Consider the following 26,366-nt stretch of genomic DNA (forward strand, 5'->3'; position numbering starts at 1 on the left):
TTATAGTATTTGATTATTTGTAATACGTTATTGATATTATTTGTTGTTTATAATGTGATTATTTACATCATGAAATATTGTCCTGTGCTTTCATGGTTTTTAATTTTAACTGAATAAAGCAAATCTTTGACTTTGACTCTGATCAATATTTTAGGTGAGTCAACGTTAGTGTAATGGGTCCTTTTATGGCAAACAAGGGATTTGGCACCTTCCCATGTGTGAAGCTTTGTATACCAGCACTTCTATGCCAAGAGGTGAATGTTAAGTGAGCTCCTTGATCTAAGGCATCTTCGAGGTGAACTTTCATATTTGAGATGTGTCTAAATACTAATCAGTTTTTTCCGAACATAGGGCCAGATGTAGGAACCCTAATACCTGTCGGTAACAGCCGAAATTACCGAATTTCTGCCGTTACCGACCGGTATTCAGCATTTGGGATGTAGGTGGCTACATTTCAGATTCAGTAATTTACTGAATCAGTATTTAACCTCTTCAGCGCGGCGCAAATTCGTGCGCTGTGCTGAACGTTCCATTGGGCTTATGGACTCATGACGGAACGGTTCCGTCATGAGCACAGGCCAACCGACGCTCATGACGGAACCGTTCCGTCATGAGCATCGAAGGGGTTAAGAATTCGGTAAATTACCGAATTCTTAAATGCCGATTCATTAAATTATCGAATCTGAAATGTAGGAAGCACTTAAGTGAGTGCTTTTCACTTGTAAGGATTTGTTAGTTACCACCAACTACAAGTTGGTGGTAAATTACGAAAACCTTAAAAAAAGCAATTTTTTGCATTTAATAACAGTGCCATGTGGCAGACATACATGCCCTTAGGGCATGTATGTGTGCCATGTATGTGTGCTATGTATGTGTGCCACATGTGCACCCATGCACAATTCAGGGGTGCAACAGGGTGTCACAGTGACACCCTGCCACCCTTGAATGTTTCCCCCCTTTTACCGATTCGGTAAATACCGATTCGGTAATACCCATTTATTCCTATGGGCCTACAGGCCCATAGGAATAAATGGGTATTACCGAATCGGTATTTACCGATTCGGTAAATACCGAATCCTACCGATTCAGTAATACTTACCGAGTAATTACCTACATAGCATTTACCGATTCTAAAATGCTGAATCAGTAAAATCCGGTATTTTAGACTCGGTAAATGTAGTTTACCTACATCTAGCCCATATTCATTTGCCCAATTCATTTTCGGGGGAAGATTTTGTAATGAGTGTTATGTAACAAATTGTGTTACTGCATTCTCTTGATTTACTCATATCCTCTTCACAATCTCTCAATCCATTCCTTTAACTGCCTCCCCCCCCATTGCTCCACACAGCGCTCCACGTGGAGCTCTTCCCCTTGGTCTTCATCGATAAGGCATTCCTTTTGTGCTCCGGTGAGTGTGTGTGCGTAATCGTGAGCATGTGAACACAGGCTAGATAAATTTGAATGTGCATGTATGTATATGTGCTTGGACGTTTATAGGTGAGTGTGTACTCAGTGCATGTATGTGTGTAAAATGAGTGCAAATGGTTGTTTGCACAGGCCAGTGTGTGTACACGCGAATGCGTGCACATATGCGTTTATGTGAAGGCCCGCAACTCCTAATTGTTCTACAATAGTTTCCATCCACAAACACAACGTAATAACCTTACAGTGGGTCAGTTTCTCAGGATCAGGAGTAGCCCTGGGCGAAGTACTACGCTACGCTCGCGTAGTTTGCGAAGTTTGCACTACTTTGCACTACCCGAATAGCACGTAGTACAGTGCAAACATGCATAGCGTAGCGGTCATTTTTTGCTTGCTCGCGGTCGTCAACGTCAAGTTGGCAACTGCGAGCGAGCAAAATTACATCCCTGCGAGACTTTTTCCTCGTTCGCGATCAACATCATCAAGTTGTCGATCACGAGCGTGGAAAATAAACCTCCCGGCGAGACTCTCAAAGCGGGAAGGTCAGGTTTCTCATTGCGAGTGGTTGCGACCGCTCGAGATGAGAAACTACCAGTCAGCGTTAAGAAAGCTGCCGCTTGAGTAGAAATCTACTCAAGCGGCAGAAAACGACTGCTTGCACTGTGCAAGATGCGGTTTGCACTGATTGCACAGTGCGGACAAGCATCCGGCACTGTGCAATCTGTGCGAACAGCATTTTGCACAGTGCACTACACAGTTTGCGTATTTACACGTAGCTTGCCTAGTACGAAGTGCACTTCGTGTAGCTACGCGTAGTGCTACTACATGAACTATGCCTAGGGTTAATCAGAAGGAACTGTTAAGAAATCGACAAATTTAAGGAACACATGGCTATATTGAGCATCCATCTTGCCCGAAGAAAATATTTACAGGACATCATTCACAGGGTGGCAAAACAAGCTAGGAACAACAACAGAGAGGCTCTCCTTCGGACCTACCCTAAACACAGTTAAGTCAAATTGGTTTGTTTCAGCACATATAGCCACCTAACAACAACGGTTAAGAAGGCTATTAACAACAAGCTGCTCTGTCCTGACAAGACGGTGGGGGTAGGTGTTAGCGGCTCTGACCGCACGCTGATCGGGTACCTGACCTACACGTGCAGGTCCCACTGGAGCAGACTGCGGTACACCTTAGGATCTCACTTAGGGTCGCTTCAAATCGGCAGGACCTGTTGGCCTGCCCCTATACGACCTCATGGAATAAGGTTGTAAAACACTTTTTTCTTAGCTTTTCACTGTGTAGTACTGAACACCTAGGTCCTGACGAATTGCCATTTTGGCAAGAAACATGTTGACCTGATCAGAGGTATGTAGGTATCTTGCTCTGTACATTCTCAGCACATATCTCCCCTCCCACCATTTTAATCAAGGGCGTCAGCCAAGCCAATAAAGCTCATAGTGGACTGACCCACCTTTTTTAACTCACCACTTTTCCACAACTACACTTTCTCTGGCCCTCTTACTCGCATGCACCATATGGCTGGAACAAAAGATCTCTGATAAAGAGCCCCTTTACGGGTGCCCGTCAGACATTGCAGCGTCAGTCTGACAAGGAGCAGAACCCATATGATGAAGCATGACATCTAGCTTGCTAGGTGTGTGAGGGTTTTAGTTCCAAAAAGGGAATTTCCCTTCTTTCTATTCTTCTTCTACGCTCTCCACTCTCACTTCTCCTCTTCACCCACCCTGGGGAACTTTGTACCCTTCTTGTGTTACTATTAACAACAATTGCCATATTCTCGATACAGTAGACAAAATACTGCCTAAACCCCTGTTTGCACTTTAACGGAGTAAGAACATTGGAGACCTAGTGGTCCACACCAGATCACGTTCCACTTCCCAGAAAGGGTTTCAAGATACTCTGGTCTCTCCCTCCGGTAAAGGGTCATTTTCTGTGTGGCTCCTGCTCAGTGTGTTATCTGACACAACCAACTACATGGATTGACCTTGGCCTCAAGTTACCATGGGTACTGTTTAATCACAATAATTGCAACAGTGAGGGGGATATCGCTCTCATTACTTGACGCTGTAGGCTGCTAATATGTTTACTACCCTTAAAGCCAAAACTAGGATAGTGGAACATCAAAGTTCGGTAGATGCAAGAAATCAAACACCAAACTCATCGGACAGTACCTCACATCTGGGCCCACTGACGATGTCATCAGGTGGGTGGTCCTAGACAAGCCTCATTATACTTATAGACAAAATAAAAAAAGTGAATTAAATAAAATATTAAAAGGGAGCAAAAATATAAATAAAGGTGCTATGTTTGTATAGCAAATTGGGGCCTGTCGTGCTGATATTAGCCTAAAGTAAAATGATATAAATCAGGTGGGAATTATTTGCAGTATAGTATTGTTGTTTTCCCCTTGCTCCCAGACCTACATATTATTCCTAAAGGGGGTACCTCTCTTTGTTTATTAATTGAGAGGTAAGTATACCTTGCTATTTTGGGTAGGATGAGCCATATTCTCTCACTGGGCATGAGCTTGCTTGTTGGTGTTGGGCATTAGGTGCACTGAACTTAAACACAGGGTGTTGCCACCCTTTAAACTTTACTTAAATCCAGTGTTGTTTGTATGCTTCTAATCCTTATTTTGTATTTTGTAGAATGTCAGTGGACCCAGTGTTCCGATGGGCCATCTCGTTCCCACCAGGCTTACCATTTGAGGGGCTGGTAAAATCAGTTTGGTTTTTAGCAGAGTGACATTCACTTTTGGTCCAGATGAATGCCTTGGAACTCTCTTTGGGATCAATGGTAGGCCAAAACATGTTGACAACACAAAGGGGGTATCATTTTTTAAAAGAAATGTCCTCACCTGGTTTAAACTTTTGGAGGGCAACAGAATAAAACTCACCCAGCCCATCCAGAGATCATTGTATTCCTATTTTTCTTTTTTGCACTCTGCCCCTCACTCTAAACCAACATCTGCTCATCACATTGAAAACAGCTCTGCTCCTACCTCCTTGGGAGTCATAACCCATGTCAGGTACCTTGCGGTCCTGGTGTGAGGATGGAACCCAATGATGAAGCATGCCACCCACAGGTGGGTGAGGGTTTTTGACCTCAGAGAAGCATTATTCCTTGAGACACTGATTTCTTTTCCCTCTTATTTGTCAGATTTCAGACATTCTTATTGTGTGTTTTAGTGTTGTGTGAATTAACAGGGTACATTGCTGAGTGCGCATACAGGCTGAGTACTGTCCCTGACTTGCTCTGAACATATGTCCATTTACTGTACCTGGTACAGGAAGCATGGGCTGAGCAGGTAGTTGACCATCTCTTGGTGGAAGACTGGAGTGAGGCTACCTGAAGTTGGGGGCACAATCCAGATCCAGTCCGCAGGGCAGCCCCCTCGAAGGCGGTTTTCAGTCTCCATGTGCTTTATGAATGATTCTGTGGCAGCGTGGTGGTCCACAAGAGTCACATGGGCTGCCTAAAGGAAAAGACAATAAAGCAGTAAGGATTCCTTGGTTTTACTTAGTGTGACATTTGAATGGTTACAGTGAAGTCTGAAGCACTAGTGACCTAGAATGCTCCTCATGCGCAGTCATCTCTCTGGTCCTCTATCCCTCTTCCCCTTTATAGTTCATCCTTCTTTACATAGTTTCATCAATTCTTCTCTCAATTAAACTAATAATTGAGCTACTTTCCTGCCACGCATTCCACCGTTTGTCACTACCTTCATCACTGCATGCATCACTCCATCCAAATACCTCTCTCTTGAACCATTTCGCTATCAGTCTGTATACCAGGGGTCTCCAACCTTTTGTGTAGTGAGAGCTACTTCTGGTCAGTGAAAATGGCCGTGAGCTACCAAACCCGAAGCAACTCGTGCATTTTTCCGAGTGACCGCCCACGCCCATTTTCATTGACGTTAAAGGTCAAAAAAACTATTTTCTTCATAGCCCACCATACTGTGGTTTGAACACAATACTTAAAGTTCCCTAGAAACACTGAAAGGATTGATTTTGGATTTGTGTTGTGTTGTCAAACCACTTTCTGACCTTACACAATAATAGACTATGGCACAAGGACTCTGCATTGTTGGAGTCTACGAGTCCCAGCTCGACATCTGTGGCAAAGGAGTGGGGCCAGCAACTCTCCTGTGCTATTAAGCAGGGATATTTAATGTTACAACTCTGGATGCAACGACGGAAGCAGGTAAATACCAGTCGGTTGGCACACTATGCTAAGCACAGGTGTTGAGCTTTTATTAGCTTGCCCTTCTTAATTGCGGCACCTGAGAGACCCCCCAGGTTTTTCATCCCACTTAAAGCCCTGCTCAAAAGGCCTGTACAACACATAACATTCTTAGTATCTCTTGTGGCTGGCGTAGTAGGGCGTAGTAGGGCCTCGAAGTGCTGACTGTGGTTCTATCTATGAGGGACAGAGCAGGCCTCAGAGTTCAGTGCAGAAATACATTTCATTTGCATACCGGAAATATGCATAAACAGCACAAAATACAACAAAACTGCCTCCCAAGTCTGTACAGTACACATAAAGTTTGCATTTATCTCAGGGCAACACTACCCTGAGCAAAACAGCGTTTGGATTCAGGAAAAACAGTAACAAAATATGTGCAGCAAAAACCAACTACAATTTAGGAAAGAAAATGGTTACTCAGTGGTCGACAATAGGAAAACCAATGGCTAGGGAACCAAATGATGGACTGGGCCTGACCTATCACCCAGCAGAAGCGACCTTTGCAGAACATTTTCAGGGCAACCAGGTTCTTCTTACTTTTCCCCCTACCCATCTACCTAGGCACGGGACAGACGCGCAGCTGTCCAAGTGCAGCTATTGATGTGCTCTAATAATTATTTGCAGACACTGTAATCAGGAGCCGTGAAAGCATTTTTCCGGCTACATTCAAAAATTGTATTTATTGCCCCTTTTCTGCACTCTTGGCCACAGCGCCCTGCACTACTTAAAGTGCAAGTCAGCAGCCCTCACTGCCTGCACCCTCCGACCACTGGGGTGTGGAAGCTGCGGCCCGCCATAGCACATACATACACATATATACACTCTAATTATGTTTTGAAAGGTATGGGTCGGGAGATGCCGGCTGTGCATTTATTTTAAGGCTAGAGACGACCGATACCTTCCCTTATCCACCAGCCATAGGCCTTGGGAATCTGCTCCGTGTTTTATGGAGATAAAAGGGCCTGTAAGAGGCAGTGACATAATCACATCATTGCATATCGACAATAAGGCCGACGACAAAGCCATGAGCCCTGTGGGGTACCCTCCAGCGTGGAGCGATGGCCAGAGCATGTGTGCGTGGAAAAGACCATAGTCATAGTGACAGACACAGAATGCGGTGTCTGAGCGGAGGCGAGCCAGAAACTGGGGGTGCATTGCCAAAGGGGGCCCCATGGTCAGCCAGCCCCTTCTGCACAGAGGGCCCTTGTTCCCCCGTCACTGACACTGCCGGTTCCCAGAGGCTCCAGTCCAGTGACACAGGCCGGGCCAGAGACTACAACACGAGGTCTGCCCTCCATGCACAGGTAACTTGATGAAGTGACTGCGCGGGAGCGGGCTGGCAGGCGAGGGGCCCGGAGTATTGTGTCAGGAGACGGGCCAGATCCTGTGAGAAGCCGATACAGCTGGGGTTCAGGGAGCCCCGTGACAGGCCTCGGAAGCCAGGCTTCCACTCCACAGGCCACAGGGGCTTCACAGAGCCAGAGACACGGCTGTGAGGACAGCCAAGACGGGCACTGCTGGCCGCCGAAAGGCCTCACGGTTTGCCTGCCTTACCTGCTGCTGAACTGCTCGGTTGATAGAAGGCAGCAGGCTGATGGCGCAGTTCAATTCTCCAGCTTGCGGGACCTGCTGCTTTGCCCTGCCACGCCCGCTGCAGCTCCGCACTCGTGACTGAGCTGCGCGGTGCCTGTTAGGGAGAGGCAGGGGGCGCTTACACAGGGTCACGAGACCCTGATCACGGAGGAGACAAACGTCATCCTCTCCACCCCGCCCCAGCTAAGCGACTTGGCCAATGAAAGCTGCTGATTTGGGTGAGGGCGGGTGCTGTTGTCTGCAGAGACCGTTCAAGGGGGTGGGGGGGTTTTGCATCACTCAGACTCGGCGTAATAGATTCAGAAGAGCGCCGTAATATATAATTATATATTAAGTACAGACGCGGGAATGCCGGCTTCATATCCGCACATAAACATGAATAGTACTACAATACATTTCTGTCGGCATTTACAATGGCAATGGCTTTGGCTGGCATATAAAGCACATTCAGCACAGGGCAGCGCGAGCTACTGGCAGGGTCTCGGCGAGCTACCAGTAGCTCGCGATCGACGCGTTGGAGACACCTGCTGTATACATTCCTCACGCCTCTTTCCATCCATCAAATTATCCATGTCACCATCCATCCTTCTCCTCCTGCACATCATTAGAAACCTCTGCCTTCGTGCCTAAATCCACCTTACCTCACCATGTATTTTCCCACATGTCTCTCAATCGCCCCTCCAATCTTCTCTAAACACATGTTTGAATCCATTCCTAAATGTATCCGTCAATCCACTCACCTTCATAGTCATATACTGATATCACTGTATCTCTCCATTATCTTATTGATTCTTCAACTGCCTCTCCATCCAATGCTCTACGCAGAACTCTTCCTCTTGTTCTTTATCCTTCCAGCAATCTATGATTATATTAATTCCCATTTACACAGTGTACGACCATCCATCGTCTCAGCCACAGCCATGCTTCCGCCTCTGCATCTCTTTCTGAAGTGGTCCTACCTCACCTCTCAATTTGTAACCCTGGGATGTTAATCAGAACAGGAAGCCTGGCAGCTGAGCCTAGAGAGTGGGCCTGTTCAGGTGGCACCTTGCCAATCAGACCAGTGTTAAATTGAGGAGAAAGGGGGTAGAGATGAAGTAGACATGTCAAGGACATACAGTGGGTGATGATCCCTTAAGGATCAGCAAGGGTACTTTGGAAGGAGGCAAACGTTATGTCATCCATGGTGACCCTTCGGCTGGTAGAGCACTAACGTCGCTGCCTTTCTCATTACACCCTGTCCTGGCCCAGTACTCCCCATGATTGTCTCTTACCTGGAAACTGTGAAGAACTGCAATATTGATTTCAATGGCAGCCTTGTCCTTCCACAGAGAAGTTGTGTTCCTGGTGTCCAGGCCCATGCGGAGGGCAACTGTCTGCACAACAAGAATCAGAGGAGACAACTATTCACTGTATGATATTACACTGCTAATCCATTGAATCATACAACAGGGCGTCATCAAGTTTCAAGCAATTAAAGAAAGAGACATTTTGTATTACCAGTAGGTCGCTGGTCTCTAGATGCTGCCGACAAGAGAACTCTGAAAGGCTTAATGAAATAATGCACATTCAGTATCTTCTCTTACTGGAGGCAACTGAGAGCTTCCCCTCATCACCTGCTACCCACAAACAGGTAATGTGGCCTCTGCAAGGAGCTCCCTCTCACTCACCTCCAGGTCCTTTATTACTTCTGTTACTGTGACGCAGGCACGTGACTCCCTTGGTACATGTGCCACCGCAGCTTGTGTTGCTATGAGCTCTACAGAGAGATCCCTTTCACCTCCCTTCACAGTACCCATATGAATTTTGCAGCAGCGCCCCTCACACCCCTGTGGTACTGACTTCTCTTACTGTATGCTCTGCAGGAGGCTTCTTACAGTTATTTTAGAAATTTTAAAATAGTTTGAATGCTAATAATAGGCCTCAGGATGCTGACAGTAGATAGACTGATGTGGGAAGATGTTACTGAAATGATTAGTAGGGAAAAGTCAAGCCTTGGGTGATTTAATGAAGAATGTCTTGTACTCAATATTTTAGAGATGGTGCAGCAGTCCATCAAAATCAGAGGGAGTTTGGTGTTTGGAATGATCTGAAGGCCGAGTGGGGTTTGTTGGTTCTTCTAAATGCAAGACAAATGCATTGGAAGAGTTCAAGGGTCTTGTGGAGATGGGGTGAAAAAGTATTAATTGGCACAGATTGGAGCCTCTGCCACAATAAGCAGGTATGTGAGGTGTGGAACCCGGAAGTCTTCATGTGGAGATATTGGTAACCAGTACAGTACCAGTAAGGCAGGCTCTCCAGGCATTTCAGAAGGAATGTGGGAAGGATATTGTAGGAAGGTAGGATCCTTCTGCATATGTACCCCCCTTTTGCCTAGTGCTAAGCTGGTTTTTGGACTAGTCTGATTGGGATCCTGCTAATCAGGACCCCAGTCTATCTGCTTCTCCGTAAACTGTTATGTTAGGTACACTCCAGATTGGATACTAGGGTACCCTTGTCAGTCCCTAGTACATAGTACCCATGTACCCAGGGCTTAGGTACCCCAGAGGCCTCCTTTGGGCTGAAGCATTTATTATGCCATAAATGAGAGGCCATGTAAAATGGAACCTACAGGCCTGCCATTGCAGCCTGTGTAAGTTGGTGCATGCACCACTTACTTAAGATATAGGTTTACGATATCCAAGGATCACTGTACTTAAAACCTATAAGTCACCACCCTAGCAGGCCTTTACACTCCAGAGGGCAGGGTGCTTCGTTCTAAGTGAGAGGGTGCCACTGCATGAGCAGAACACCCCTGCAGCTGTGTGTGGGAGGTATGATTCCACCCCTCAGAAGCAAGCTTTGTGGGGTCCCTGGTGTTCTCAGTACCAGCCGTCTAGTCCCAGACAGCAAAAAATGGCTGCTGCCAACCAGAGACACATTTCTGCCCCGCTGATGCTGAGCCAAGCTTGAGCAGGGGAAGGCTGAACAATAGGCATCCTGTCACAGGGAGGTGTGACCACCTCCCTGACATGATTTAGGGGCATATGTAGGTAGGCATTTACGATTCACAAACGGCGGAATTCACAGAATTCCGGTGTTTGCGAATCGCAACGGCCATTTGGTATGTAGGTGCATATTAGCAAAATAAGGAATCGCAAAAATTGCAATTCCTTAATTTGCTCAAGCATTTAAGGAATCGCCCTTTTGCGATTCCTTAAATGCTATGTAGGAGTGAATTTTAAAATGTGATTGCAGCTTAAGGAATCGCAAAATACCACCTACTCCAAGTAGATTGTATTTTGCGATTTCCTTTCAAAATGCATTTTTTTAAAAAATTGAAAGTGCCTTAGGTCATGTATGTGCGCCACATGTATTTCGAGGCACATTCCAGGGGTGCAACAGGTGTCCTTTGGACACCCTGGCACTCTTGGAATTGCGATTCTCAAATTACGATTTTCACATAGAAAATCGCAATTTGAGAATGTATCCCCATTCATTCCTATGGGCCTCTTAGCCCATAGAAATGAATGGGACACTCATTCCTTAATTGCGATTTGCAATTTGCTAATCGTAATTAAGGAATGTTAGAGATTCGCAAAAAAATTGCAAATTATTACCTACATTCCATTTTGCTATTCTCAAATCGCTATTCCTTAAAAATCGCTATTTTTGAATCGCAAAATGGAAATTACCTACATATGCCCCTTAATGTATTAGGGCTGGGTGGTTGCGCTTGCCAGCGATTGAAAGTTTGAATAAGGGGCACATTTGGTTTCCCTGTGCATAGTCCAGTTCAAACCAGTTCTGGGAGGCATTGGCTCTCGCTCTGGCGCGAAACTGGACAAAGGACATGGGAGTTACCTCCCCACTGTCCAGACCCTCCCCTGGCAGGGTCCCCTGAATCTTGCCAACCCCCTTCTGTGGGTACATAAGGGCTTACCTGGCTGCAGGGCCTTAGATTCGATGTGGACAAGATTCTGAAGAAGAAACCACTGAACTTCGACCGTCTGGACACTCTGGACATTGCTGGACTTCGTTTGGGCCTGACTTCATCTTCCACTCAGTGTGCTGCATCGTCTGTGCCCATGCAGCATACAGGATCTGTGCAGGACCTGTGGACCATCAAGGACAACCGAAGATATCTCCTTTGGTGAGAAGGAGTCACTCCCCTGCATCCGCAGGCACCACAACACTGCTGTCCGGTCTGCTGATCCTGAGCTCCTACGGACCCCGAAGGCTTCAGCAACACAGGAGGTGGGTTTATACTTCCCTCGAGGTTTGAGCTGTCCCCTCACCAAGTCTGAGGTCAGAATCCCTCATGGGAGCTTCGGAACCCTGTGCACCGAGTACATTTGCAAGTGCATATGCTTGTTGGAGTTTCCCAAACTAGTGCATTAGGCTTTGAGTAGCCCCCACCCTTTTACCATTTCCTACCAAGAAATTTGGCCCCCTCGCACTCCAGTGCTCCGTGAGCTGTTGTTTGGGGAAATCGCTTGAGGTCCTCTTGTGACTCCTGTGCCTTTGGCCTGTGAGTCCATTTGAGGGTCAACTTTGTTTTTCTTGGGCTCCCCTGGTTGCTCAGGCTCTCCCTGACTCCCCTGTGTTTGGTAGGTCTCCTGAACCTTGCTGGTCCAAACCGTACACATCTTTGACCTTCTGGTGTGGGTTGCCGTTGCCAAGGCCTGTTGGTGCTCCCACTGGACACCGACCCCTCCGCACTCAACATCCTTTGTGGGACAGCTTGCATCCGGCTCCTGGTTATCCTTGACATCTCCTGGTCCACATAGCTGCAGAGTCAAGGACTCCATCAACGCACCTGAAGCACCCAACATCGGTGGGCATTCGTCTGCCGAGCCCCTGGTCACTCCTGAGTGACCCAGACTCTGTCCCCTCTGCTTTCAGCTTCTCTTCGACAAGAATCCACCTTTGGAATCCAACAGATACTTTTCTTCCTTCCAACAGCGGCTCTCCTTCCAAGCTCTCCATTGGGTTCGACGTGGTTTCCAACGCCATTTCAGATCTATGCACCTGGCTTCCCTGGGATAGGTAAGTTGGGCACCTCAGTATCCACAGATGGGGTGGCTCTCCAACCTTCTGTATTCCACAGGGTTTCTTTGAAGTCCACTGGGAAGGGTCCTTAAACTCTAAAACTTCAACTGCAACTTTCCCATAGAATTGTACGGAGCACGCAGTTGTATTCCCACACTGCACCCGTCCTCTCTGGGGTCCCTACTTACTCACCTTGGGTGGTTCCTTGGGGTCCCAGCGATTCTACATCCTCTTGACACTGTTTTGACTCGAGTCGTGGTTCTTATACCACTTACTTAGTAATGGTTTGCCCCCCCCCCCCCTGGGGCCCACTGTGTATTAGTGCTATTTACTGACATTTCTGTGCTTAAGTATTGTGTGCTTTGTGATTATCTCCGTGTAGGAGATACTGTGTCGTACAAGATAGTGTTATAATAGTAAATACATATTTTAATAACTACTGTGTGGTTCTCCTTTCATTTAACCAGTGGCGTCACTAGGGGGGGGGTGGGGGTTGTGTACCGCACCGGGTGACACCATCCCAAGGGTTGACACCAAAATGAAAAGTATTACTGTCTGTTGAACCTTTCCCGGCTGCCGGCCCATGCGCCACACCCACCACTACACTGCTGAACATTTAAGCACTGCGCAGGAGCATTGAATTACATTGTATGCATTTTCACTTTCACTATTTACTGCGAAAGACTGATCGCTTCCGCTCCAGTTGTCTGTTCCTCGCTCTCGAGGGTTGTCATTAAAGATGACAGGTAAGATCGTGGATGCTTTCGAAGGCATGTTAACTTTTCACCTTCGGACACTAGTGACTGGTTTGGCAGCAGGCTCGAGGGGCCTGTGCTTCCAGCCGGGCAAGAGCCACAACTGGTCTATGGGCCGCAGGGTCCATGGGCCGCAGGTTTCGGCTTATTTACTACTCCTGATGCCGAGTGACCTCACCTGCCACGGGGGCGTCACTAGGGGGGTGCAGGGTTATCGGTTGTGGACAGATTTTCCATGCTTGCTTCCTCAATTAATATCGCCATCGGCCTCCATGATGAATGCAGCCTGGAGCCCCTTATGTAAAGACCACTCAGTGCAGTGGGAGCGGTGTGGTGCAGCGGCCACAGCAGCGCTGATCTCATGCTCAACATCAACAGTGGGGGCACCCTTGAGCCACAGCAGCCCATGCTCTCATGAATGAAGCCCATTGTGATGAGCATCGAACAGGGCTCATCTGAGGGTAAGTACTAGTCCTTTCCGTTTCTGCTGTACATCACCCTGACCCTGTTCACAGTACCTTGTGTCCCCTTCCACGCATATCACTATGACTCCTGCTGCATATTGTAAATGAAAGCTTTTAGTCTCTGTTCAGCTGTTTATTTGTTTACCTGCACATATGGATGATTTTATATCTGCTGCATTTAGTGAAATGTATGCCTGCCGGTGTGTGTTCGGGTTTAATGTGTGCATGTTCGATGTGTGCAAGTAAGCATGAATGTTGAGTGTCTGCACAATTCGAAACTTAACCTTATGTGTTATGACAAGGCTTCGGGATGCCTCTATTTTACATCATCAGCTCTGACTGGAATTATGACAACAGCGGCAGTGGCGTCACTAGGGTTGGTGTCACGCCAGACTGGTGGGCCAGGTGAAGGGAAACAAGAGAGATGGAAGCGAAGTAGGGAGGGTAGTGATAGCAAGCTGGGGTGGACAGGAATGTGGCAACACTGCAGGGAAGACCGAAAGCAAGCAGGGAAATACTCTGAGTAGAACGCATGGCCTCCACGGAGCAATGCAAATAGACAAACAGATCCCGTTTGTTAAAGGCGCACTATACACTTGCCCCTTAGGTGCTTAACTTTTATCTGATTCCAAATTCACCATACTCAAAAGTTTATATCATCATCATGAGTTAACAAGACAGTATCAAAAAAACATGAAACAGTTTCTCATAAATGCTTCTTGTTTTCTTCTTTTCTTCTGTTTTCATTTTTCAAATCATGTTGCTGATTATCTTCAGTATCATTTTAGGTTCATTACTTCATGAATCTTTCACATTTACACTTGCTTCCAAACAAGAACCATTTATGAGAAACTGTTTCATGTTTTTTTGGTACTGTCTTGGTAACTCATGATGATGATATAAACTTTTGAGTATGGTGAATTTGGAATCAGATAAAAGTTAAGCACCTAAGGGGCAAGTGTATAGTGCGCCTTTAACAAACGGGGTCTGTTTGTCTATTTGCATTATGTTATAACTGACAGGAGCCAGTCAGTTTCTAAAGGCAGCACCAAAAATTAAAATAGGATAATTGCAGAAGAGTAGGATACACAAAAAAAGAGGAGTGTGCGGGTTAGTCATAGTTTATATACTCCACGGAGCAATACCATCTTAGTTGTTACTACGGCCTTAAAACGCATGCTGAAACAGCTGAAAGAATGCAGTGCTCACCTCCGAAAGGTTATATCTTTTGCTGTCACATAAATTGCGCATCCCAATTTCGGTGACCATGTACCAGCCGTTGAAGGGGGCAGCAGGGAACTCCAGCCCTCCTATCTCCAGCAGCAGGTTGGAAACGGCAGGCAGGGCATACCACTGAAGGCCTAGGTCAGCAAACCACTCATACCTACCGGAGAGCGGGCAAAAAGGACAGGAGAAGAGGTCACTCGACAGCAGTAGGGCACAACTGACTTGTATACCCCATCTTGTATCTCGTTTGCCTTTGTAATATGTACTTTTGGAACACTCTTCTTATGTAACGTAACTGGTCCTTTTGTAAAGCGCTCTGACACCTTTGGGTAAAGTCTGCGCTATATAAAATTGCTTAAATAAATAAACTGACTTTGCAAAGCAAGCCTTTGGTACATAGGAGAAGGACATAGGTGAGTCTACCCACCAAATCCTCAGTAGAGGCAAGAGCAAGCAGGGAATGCTTCCAGCACCCACTAATTATACCCACCATATACCCAGAAATGTAAAAACGTGAATTTCTTAATATTCCCACCAGGCTGTTGCCATTGTAACTCGAGCAGAGCTGAAAAGTTTACTAGTACACACACCCTAGGCCACTGCAGTAGAGTACATGGGCGAACAGACCCTAATAGTGGGTGGTAGGCAATGCTTAATTTGTGCCGGTGATTGCAAGTGGTGGGCACCAGCACTCATTTTGCGGGATAAGGATTTATTTGTCATCGTCAGTCTTTCACCCAAAACAAAAGAGAGAGAAAAGCAAGAATGGAAGAAAGAAAAAGGAAGAGAAGCTATGTAAACCCTAAAACAAGCATTGCAAGAGTTAGGAAAAAAAGACAGAAGGGTCGAGTTTTGCAAGAAGGAGACACAAGGCGGAATCCAGGCTGTGCTGCCGTGAGATTGTGCGACCTTGACATTCAGAACTGAAGGCTGTTGGTTCTCAGGAAAAACGTTGACCCCCAGCATTTCTTTGTTGCACAAATTAGGCAGTGATTACTGACATGGGTACACATACACCAGGCGCTTCATGCACACTTACGTTGGGTGGCTCAAAGGCACTTCGAGGATGAGTTTGGTTGGAATTCCGTAAAGTTCTGGATTTTTGCCATTGGCCTGGAGCACCAGAGGTAAGACATCGAACCGCCCATTCTTCGGTTTCCAGCCCAGGCGAGTACACAGCTAGAGAGATGCCAAATAAAAAGCAGGTATGTTTACCAGGGCTGATTGTGTGAAAATAAATGTTCAGCTACACAAATGTTTCTTATGAGGCCGCCACCCATGCCCCCAACTGGCACCCCATACTTCCACCGCCAGCATTGGCCGCTGCCTGCATGGTTACTGTACACCGCTTGAGGGTAGAAAGCTGGCGTGCCGGACTTTCTTGATGAGGATTCAGGAGGTGCTCCTCACAGTAACATTTACTAAATATACCGTCCAACTGGGATTCAAACAGTCTAGTTTTTACATAAAATGTTAACTTAAATTTGCTAAAAACACATAAGCTCCGAAAGGGGAATTTGACAGGGTACCAGTGAAATATTCCTGTACTCAAACGCTGTGGTTTGGGAGTGGGGGAGGCGGGCAGCGACCTTTTGTCATTACAGCAAGTTCGTTCTTTGCCAAGGTCACTCTAACAAAAGCAACCCTCCTGAACTTGGCAGCACTGTACTTGCCCTCGAGTCCAAACAGCACAACAACTAAAGGATAATACCTAGTGCTTAATTTGTAACAATAATAATAATTATAATAAGTCCTATGGCTCTCGTCATCATCACCCATTGCCCCTGCATGCTGCCAATGATAGTAACAACACAACTACTAACATAAATACTCCTACAAGTGTGGCGATTCGGACTATTTCAAGTCCCCAACGCTGTAAGAATGGCGTGAGCTGCAGGTCATAGTAATTTTTAACATATACTGAGTTAATAATTAACTGTTGTGTAGCGGGAATTCCGTTTTCCTACAGAACTGTGCATAGAGACCTGGAACCTCAGTGAATTAGGAAGGCCCAAAACTCACCTCAGTACCCAAAATCCCTTTACCGAGCTAGCTACAGTGTCTCATTGGTCATAACAAACTCCCAATGCTTAGACAGACCAGAACATGAACTTAGATTACCTCAGGTATCGTGGAACACATGAACACTCTTTCGTTATATAATCATTACAAACCAGAACGTGGAGTAAAAGAGGACACATGCATGTTTGAAATATTTATTTACTAATGCAAGGTTCTCAAACGCAGTATCTTGTACAATACTAGCAAACATATTATAAGCAACAAAGTTATCAGCATAGTTATTAGTCCATAAAAGGCGAATGGTGACAGCATACTAAGATGCTGTAATGAATAGGAATTAACAATACCTAATTCACACCCTCCCTATTTAGCATAGTATTTTATATCTATTAAGGTCTCATTTGGGTTTTAGCAGGGCGGGCCCATTCCTCAAAATCTCAGTGGGAGAGGATCACATCATCTTCCACCAGCTCTCTGCATGCGAAGCACCATCAAGTGTGTTTCGTGTGTGTGCAGCACAACCATATAAAACCCGCCTAGAGCCAGATTTTGGCAACAGCATGTGTGTTATGTCTATGGACGTGCTAAGATCATTTCTCACAACAGCATTGTGATTAGTTATCCTTTCAGCCTTCAGCACTCACTGTGCAGACAGTGTACCGAGCAAAACAGATATCAGAGCAATAACACATTATTTCTCAAGTAAATCACGAAGCTCTTCTGGGTTGAAAGCTAAATCAACAATTATGTGTCGTGTGCAAAATGAGTCAGAAAGGTAAAATGGCGTTTAAACATTGTAATAAGCTCATGCTAACTTAACACAGTATATAGAAAAGAAGTAGCTATATGACAGTTGTTTTATTCATCTCTATGTTATTCAGGCAGCACCACCTTGTGGCAGACTGTCACAAACGCTGGTGTTGACAAGTAAGTGCCGCTGCCCAGCACCGGAAACCACTGGCTCAAATTAAGCACTGATAATACCAGTGGCATGATGCAAAATGATGGGACCCTCCTATGATGAAAGTGATGAGGGGCTCCTGTGTCTCGCATATCTCATACATTTTCATAGGCCTGGGGTTGAATGGGGCACCCTGAAGGGTTCGGTCCCGTGAAGGGGTGGGGGCCTCCCTGCACTGCAGGGTCTCGGCAGGCCTCCATTACGCCCCCAGGCTAATACTCATAAGCGCAGTCAAGGTGACTTGGGGTGGGGGCGTCATTTTTACAAGTAGTATTATCATTTTAAAAGCATCAACCTGCTGGAGCATTCCTGGCCTTCGGAAATTTTTGTAGGCATCAATTAAAACGTCAAGATAACTCCAGTGATTTATGGTATTCCTGGAAAGAGTTTTTCTAGAGGAAGTTTTGACTCATCCTAAGGTAGCTCAGAGGGTTAAATGCCTGCAGCTAAGAATGTGTACCATGCAGATAACAAAGTGCATGTAATGTAAATAGGTCAGTGTGTTACTGCTTCTGTAAGAGAGCTCCTTTTGTTACTTGTTGTTTGTGAGTCAAAATCGTAATATAGAACCTTGAGCTATTAACTTGTCATCAAACAGTTGAGTGTAAACTGCAACTATTATGTTAGAGATGTATGTTTTTTTGCACAGTCTTTCAATATCCTAACCTTGCCAAATGGGTAAATTTGGGTGGAAAACAATTCTTATTAAAGAGACCAGCTAACTTTGATGTTACGTTTCAAATTCTGAATTTGTGCTTTTACAGAATAAGGACTCTTAAACTATATTGCCTACCAGTATCAATGGCATGTCACTCCTACACTACGCCTTGTAGTCCTGTCTGATGTAACATATCCTATACACTGATTTACACACCTATGATTGTCACTGTTAAATGTGTGTGTGATGTAAAGTGCTTTGACACCATACTCTGGCATGAGTGGTGCTATAACACTAAATGAATCTGAGAGCCAGTGGTTATGGAGACTTGAGGGGCACTGTTAAAGGGCGGTGGTGACGGAATCTGTGGCAGAGGTGGTCATTGGGGGTACGCCAACAGACATTGTCGAACAGGGCGCCACCAGCGCTAAATCTGGCTCTGAGCGCTAAAGCTGGCTCTGAGCGCAGTGTTGTGCGATCCTTGCGCATCCTTACAATCCACAGTACTCTTTGTCTTAGGTCACACTAATGACAGAGTGCACTGAGCACACAAAATTGGCAGTGTTGGGTATATTAAGTTACAACCTGTGTTCACAATGAATTAGCAGACATGTAGTGGGCAACGCAGAGTAGCGTTCCTTTCTCTGTGCTAGGGTGGCAACACGAATAATCACTAGGTCGCGGAATGCTTGGATAGAATGCAAATTTTCAGGAAAAAAATGAGGTAAAACTGTGAAACACTTTATTAAATGGGCGAGAGCTCCCCTGAGAGTAGGGCTGTCGGGTACAAATGAACAGGATCCTATGGCAACACGAAATGGCGTGCAGGGGCAGCTGAGGGATTCCTCAGGCCTGGCCTTCCTTTTTGGAACCTATATCAGTGCTACAGAGGGCTGATAGATTCCAGGTGCAAGGAGTGTTATTATTGGATTCTACAGAAATCGTTTAAACAACACTGACATTTATCCCATTACGCTTCAAGACAATGCTTTTTTACAGTATCAATTTATTTATGATTATTTGCAACACACTGACAAAGTTAAGTACCACTTCTTTAAAGCCTTCAAATGTGTGGCATGGGGCAAATTACCTTACATTGGCTATTTGTGTCTTGAATATTGTGTGCATCCTGCGAGTGTCTTCCAAATTCAACAAGCATTTGCAATGCAATAGGTCTCGCATTAGGAAAGTTTGAGCTATTGGTATTTTAAATGACATTTTTTTTATTTATGCGTTGGTTTTGAAAATAGCGAAATGAATAGCTTTGTCATTTACAATGCCAATAGTTTTGACTTTCGTTATTGTGACACCTAAAGCATTTGTAATTTGTGGACACTGTGGGCATCGCTAGAGGTGGGAGGGCTTCTCTGGAGGTGGGAGGGAGGTGGGGGGCACTGCGGGCATTGCTAGAGGTGGGTGGATACTGCGGGCATCGCTGGAGGTGGGAAGGAGGTGGGGGGCCCTGCGGGCATCACTGGAGGTGGGAGGTGGCGGGGCACATACTCTAACATACTAAGTTTTAATTTAGCACACTTAATGTGTGCAGGATAAAACATAGCACGCAAGCCAACATTTTCAAATCAGATCACAGGGAAGAGGGATGTAATAAAAAATATTGAAAGCAATGTTCTACCTTACTATCTATCTAATGTTCTCCTCATGTATCACTACTGTTCCTATCGTGAAGCAATCGACACCTTCGGGTAAAGTCCGCGCTATATAAGCAAGAAGTGGATCTTCCCTCCTGCTCTTGCAATTACCGCCGAAGGTGAGAATACTGCGTTTACCCTCTGGAAGCCCAAGTGCCCACAGGAGGGAGGAGTGGAGATCGCTGCCCATTGCTTTTCCGCAGGCTGGGGGAAGTGTGGATCGGCCTGCGGCTGTGTCCAGTCCTGTGTGAGTATCACTTTCCCTACAGCGATGAGGACAGTGCCCGCTTGATAAGGTATAGCCTGCAGCACTGGAGAGACTGCCGCGGCCTCCCAAGAGAGGCATTCGTGGTGCAACAGGGCGGCTGCTTATTGCACCACACTGTGGCCATGCAACATCAATTAAGGGGCCTTGACGGCGGAACAGAGGGCTGCCACGTTCTCAAGTAATACTTTAAGTGAACCTTCAAAAGCACGGGGCTAATGACGGGGGCACCTATCAGATCAGCTGTCTCCGCTGCCATTTATCAGCTCTTATCAGCGCTGTTTGTTTAGCAAGATTAGCGTCCCTGCGGCACACAGGTATTAATTCCCAGCTGAAGTGCTCCAAGCACACTGAGATGGTCAACTCTGAATTTCAGGGGTGGTGCTGACCAGAGCACCCCCGTAAACCCCTCTACGAAAACAAGCCTCTGGGGGTTCATGGTGGTCAATCAACACGAGGAAGGAGGGTGGAAAGACAAAGGAGAGCAGAAGAAGGGCTGAGAGAAAGGCTGATACAAGGGTGTCTGAAATAATGGAGGACGGAGGAGGATTAAAAGGCTGTGAGTGGGAGGAGGGCGGGGTAAAAAAAAGAGTGGGTTGAAGGAGAGGGACTGCACCTATGCGCTCTCTAAGAGTGCATTACAAAAAGTAAAACTAGCATTACCTGCCCAAATTAAAAAGAACAAGTAAATATTTTGTCATTTTTCTGTAATATCTGATCACATTAGAAAACATGGCCTGTGGCACCATCTAGTGGTGAAGCGGCATAAGGCTCCTCATGCGAACCGGAGTTGTGAGGGAAAGTGAAAGAGATTGCGCGTGCTTCTGCATGTGAGAGTAAGCTGGTCGCCCCTTGGAAGCACTTCCAAAAGCCAGTTTACTAAATGTCTCGCTGACAGCGCATGCGGGATGGATCAGCGAGACCTAAAAACTACAAAAGTTCATTGAAAATCCTATTAAGCTGGATTGTTTTTGTCCATCTAGTGGTATCTGACGATTGTAAGCAGCCCAGATGAAGCTGGGCAGAGCTGGCCTTTCTAAAGATAGCGCCCTGAGCAGAGAGAAATGTGGTCCCTTGCTGATGCTAGTGAATGAAATGAGGAAGCATGTGCTCTTTTGTGGTTACTGGTCAGTCCCTGGCTGAGCTGTGAGTGACCCCTGAACACAATCATCCTGTACCTACCGCAGCTCACCCAAGTCACCCATAGCTTAGCCGCCTCACGAGGATGATGGTATTTCTGGCGTGTGTCAGCAGGGGTGAAAGGGTGATGGAAGCCCAAGGAGGAGGCTAATGGAGTGTTAAAGACCTTGCCCATCGTATCATAATGAAGGCTTGAAACAGCTTTAAACTTGCAAATTTGAATGAAACGAGCGCTCATGAACATGGACAAGGCTGGAGCAAAAAGAGAGGGCCGCTGCTGATTGCATAACTTAATGCACACAGCTCCGTGCTCCCCTTAGAATATTGGCGCCCTTGGCCTACGCCCAGCTCGCCATTGATACAAGCCAACCCTGAAACTGGGAGCACTCACACGCATATGTATATATATATATATATATATATATATATATTACCTACTGGCGGTCGCCAGTAGGTATATATAGTTAGGATTTTTTCTCTATGGAACTTTTGAAAATTCTATGTCTAATAACTTTGGCGTTTGTGGACGGAATCGGCTGAAATTTTCAGGAAAATGGCACATTTTGTTTCGTCAAGGGGGGGCCGAGAAAAAAGGGGGGTCCCAAAACGCGTTTTTCCCATTCATTTTTCCATAGGGCGTTTGGCCTCACTTTTAGCTCGAACGGCTGAATGGATTTACATGAAACTTGGCAAAATTGTAGGGACTGTTAGCCCGATGTGCCTTTGCTGGGTCTCAATATATGTGCTCCAGTGGATTTCGAGAAATTAACGTATAAAAAAACAGATATATCTGTGACAGCGTCCCGGGTAGCGCTCCAGATCGCGTACTTTTCGCGTAACGGAACTTTGCAAAGCGAAGCTGATTGGCTCTCCGGTGTCTGTCAACATTCTAAACAGTCCGGTGCGGCCGCCATCTTGTCTCTCGGTAGGATCGAGAGACAAGAGGAGGAGAAAACCGAAGGGGGAATTTAATGAACGAGGGCAAGGTAGACCCCTCTTGACCCCCTAGGAATGATGTTGGGGTTATTAAAGGGTCCCGTGGGGCAAATAAAAAAAAATTGATTTTTCGCGGTAGAAGCGCTTCTCGGTTCGCGAACCGGGTCGCAAACTGGTAGCGAAACATGAATTCACCATTTTGTGTTTCGATTTAAATAAATTTCTTGATGGAGGAAAAGCAATGTGAGTATTGGTTATAAGGGGGTATGGGAGACGTATCCTGATCCCCTATGTTTTCTGAGGGTGGTTGAGGAGGCTCATATATGTTGATACTTGTCTTCCAGCGGTTGCGCGTGAGCGTTTTTTTTTTTTGCCGCTTGACTTCTGTTAACGTTCGATTCGAAGGAAATTAGGAAGTGTTGATCGCCATTTTGACACTGCGAGTGTTAAACATAATTGTTATAAATTAATCCGTATTGATAAACATTGTCTGCGCCATCTTGCTTTTTTTCCAATGCCACACTTTTGTCGTGCAGGGCAGCCATTTTAGATGCCTTGACCAGACCCACTCTCTGCACGCCGCCGATCCTCAGCATGGCTCCCCACCCTCGCAAGCATCTCCCCCACGCACTGGTCACCCCTGCTCTCTCTCTCATGCATGGGCCATAAACTTCCCCCCATCTGCGCTGCTCTTCCCTGAGTATCACACCCTGTGCCCGCCCGACACCTCCCTTTCACCCTATTCACTACCGCACCCTCTGACACTCCTCTTCCTCTGTGTCTGATTGTCCAGGACGGTCCCAGGCTATCACCTAGCCCTGCGGATGTAGTTTATGGCCCCAACTGTAAAGAATCACCCCTGTTCAAAGGAGTTACAGTAGATCAAGGTCGCCACCTCATGAGTTCCGTCACACCACACGCGTTCCTACTATCTGATAACGATCCTGTATTGTGATTGGGGAGGGGATTCTCACTGTAAGGGTGTGTGGGACCGAGCCTTAAGCGAAAGATTCCAGGGATGCCTTTTTGTACATCAAAGTCTTCACAATTATGTGTCACATTAAAAATATATAGCACTCCAACAAAGTAGTAGGATTATAACACTTTAATAACTTATAAATATATACAACACTCCAACAAAGTACACATTAAAAAAAAACTTTTTAAACAACTATTTATATGACATTGCTTTAACCAGGATAGACAAAGAAATGACACAGTGATGTAAAAGTTTCTGAAAGAAATGCCAAGAACGTCCCATGTGAAAGTGAATTTTATCTGGCAATTTTTTTCTTTTCCTTCTCATGAAAAGAAAGTTAATGCCAGGTTCGTTACCTGCCTCATCTGCAAAAAAAAAACTCTCGAGAAGGACCGAAAAAAAATATAGCTATGGTAATCATACCATGCATCGGCACATGGAGAGGTGGCACCCTCCTAATTATTCTAAAGCACAACTTCGAGATTTGGTGGATAACCCCCGACCGGCAAAAACATCCATCAATGACTTAGCAATAAGTGAGTCAGAGGCAAGGGAAACGGTCCCAAATCTGCAAAAGAACTTTGGGCAGATGAGATTGACTTGTGTAGCATGTGGAAAATTAATTTTATGCGGAGAGATGAGTATTACTTTAATAAATAGATCATATGAAAATCATCAATGTCCAAAACGTCCTAGAAAGTAATTTTTGTCATTTTTGAGGAAGAGAGATAACCTACAGTGGTACGGGGTCGTTTTCGTTCGAACTAGGGGGGCCAGGTGACATTCCTTCGGGGTGGCTTAGGGGCATTTAAAACAACTTCCCTGATACAGGTAGCATATAAAGTAGAGGCTAAATACCAGGATCTTTATCGATTGCTTTATGCTGTACAAAAATGAAAAACACATACAACAAACCTGGACCATTCATATTTTCAATGTTTCTGCGTACTATACTTTTTAACCCTTAACTAATTGAGCTGCTTCATTTCACCTGATTTAAAAAAAAAAATCGGAAACAGTGGCCATTTCTTCGAAACTTACCAATCTACGCGTTACAACTACATTTGCTTTTTCAAAAACCTTTAATAAAAATGTTGGTGCCCAAATACGGGCCTACAACCCCGTGGGCCGGCCACGGAGCAGGCTGGAACTGTAAATGGGGGGGGGGGGTATTTATTTGTGGAAAACATAACAGAGTCAGTGGTTGTTGATTTCATAGTAAAAAGTGCGACAAGTGCAACAAAATCATATCGATAATTCATTGTGAGCAAGTACCATTAGTGTCGACAATTCCAACCTTCAATAATAAATACAGTAATCAATGATGCATTAGAACTTAATATCAATTCATTGTTCGAACGTGTAATCAGTCTTATCCCATATCAATTCATGTGCTAAAAACTGCATACATATCTCATGATATCAAGGCTGAGCAATCGGGGCACAACAAGGAGTTGAGAGTTTCATTTGTACCGGCGCAATTTTGGGTGAGGTCAGGAAGGTCCAAGTATAGTCAAAATGTCTCCACCAACTCGTGGTTGGACCGGGACCTTTTTCGGCAGTCCAAAAGTTTTCGTTGAAGGGTAGCAGAGGGGACTGGCGACATGAACCATCAGTGAAAGTGGGGTGGGAGGAAACGATCTCTCCTACCGGGTCATACTGGTGTCCCACCGGAACTGATCAAGTTGGGGGTGGGAGAGGCTCGTTCGCGCCGCCTCTCACTCCCAGCGCACCCCACGCCGACACCTGCCGTTGATATCCGTGATGTCCGGACCAGGCGATAAGAGGGGGGGGGTCAGAGGCAGAGGCAAGACATCCCCCCCGTGGCCTGCAGGGCGCCAGAAGAGAAAGGGAGGACCAGCACATTCCGGGCCGACCATCCCACGACTTCTCCGGCTGATGGCGGCTAGTCGGGCCCCGCCCTGCACGTGTCGAGGCCTCGTCTTCCGGATGGGCGTAACCGTGGACCTGTTGCACTTCGGGAGTTTCCGGAATGGGGGTAGGTATCTGCTGATTTGTATCTATTTCATGTTACCGTTATTGGGCGTGGCGGGCGGTGGGACAGACATGCAGTGGGGGGTGGCGGAGGTTAGCTACCTCGTGGCTGCCATAACGTCAAGCTTGGCTTCTCTCACCACTTCCATGTTTCTTATTTCTAGCGAAGTCAAAAACTCATCAGTGGCCTACTGATTTTGTTCGATTTCTTTCCCTTCTTTTTCAAGTGTGTTTCATTGTAAAGTTTCTGTTTAACAGGATACAGTAATTACTTCGTATTTTACATATGTCTTCTTTATTAGGGGTACTCTCCGGTTGAGCCAGATGATGTACCTCTAATAAATGGTCCGGGTGGAACTAGTTTCTCAATCAGTGGGGAGTAGATGGGCATGACAGATTACAACGGGGGACAAAGGTCCGCATTACCCACCCTTCACTACTTGCAAAGACTAGACAGAATATTTCTATTCCACGTTATTTGCAAACAGAGAATACCTCGTTAGAACTATTCCTTGAACAATAAATGTCCTGCCAATCAATCAATCAGTGGGGAGAAAAACAGGCATGACGGATTACAACGGGGGACAAAGGTCCGCATTACCTATCCTTCACTATCTGCAAAGGGAGACAGAATATTCCTATTCTTCTCTGTTTGTAGACAGGGAATATCTCAAAGAGCAATAATCAATAAAAAATTAACAACTTTAAGGTAAATACTCACAATATGACTACTCAACGAAGTTAAAAAGTAACGGATATAGGTACTTGAGAGGTTTTCGGTGGCAGATAATCTACAATATACACTTGTACATATGAGTCTGATACAGGGCGGATCTCTGTATAACTATGGATAATTAGATATTAGGATGGCATACAAAGCTCCCAACCTTCTTACTTTTTCTCTTAAAGGGTTTCAAATTGGGGACAAATATTAGGCTGTGCTCTAGAGGTTGACGGTGTTGCTCCACTGGTACTCGGGCCTTCTCATGAAGCAGAA

The 26,366-nt window shown here is 45.8% G+C and overlaps 1 protein-coding gene across 3 annotated transcripts in view; it reads right to left on the reverse strand.

Annotated features, from left to right (window-relative positions):
- NOS3 (nitric oxide synthase 3) overlaps positions 1 to 26,366 on the reverse strand; it is a 1,079,476-nt gene that overhangs the window by 447,090 nt on the left and 606,020 nt on the right. For all 3 annotated transcript variants that reach the window (XM_086940927.1, XM_086940926.1, XM_086940928.1), the window contains exons 7-10: positions 15,804 to 15,943; positions 14,747 to 14,921; positions 8,562 to 8,663; positions 4,730 to 4,924 (exon numbers count right to left, since the gene is read on the reverse strand). In XM_086940927.1, the coding sequence (XP_086797053.1) occupies positions 4,730 to 4,924; positions 8,562 to 8,663; positions 14,747 to 14,921; positions 15,804 to 15,943 (612 nt within the window). The remainder of the gene's footprint in view (positions 1 to 4,729; positions 4,925 to 8,561; positions 8,664 to 14,746; positions 14,922 to 15,803; positions 15,944 to 26,366) is intronic.

The sequence above is a fragment of the Lissotriton vulgaris genome, chromosome 10 (assembly GCF_964263255.1).
Source record: "Lissotriton vulgaris chromosome 10, aLisVul1.2, whole genome shotgun sequence".
Taxonomy (NCBI): Eukaryota; Metazoa; Chordata; class Amphibia; order Caudata; family Salamandridae; genus Lissotriton; species Lissotriton vulgaris.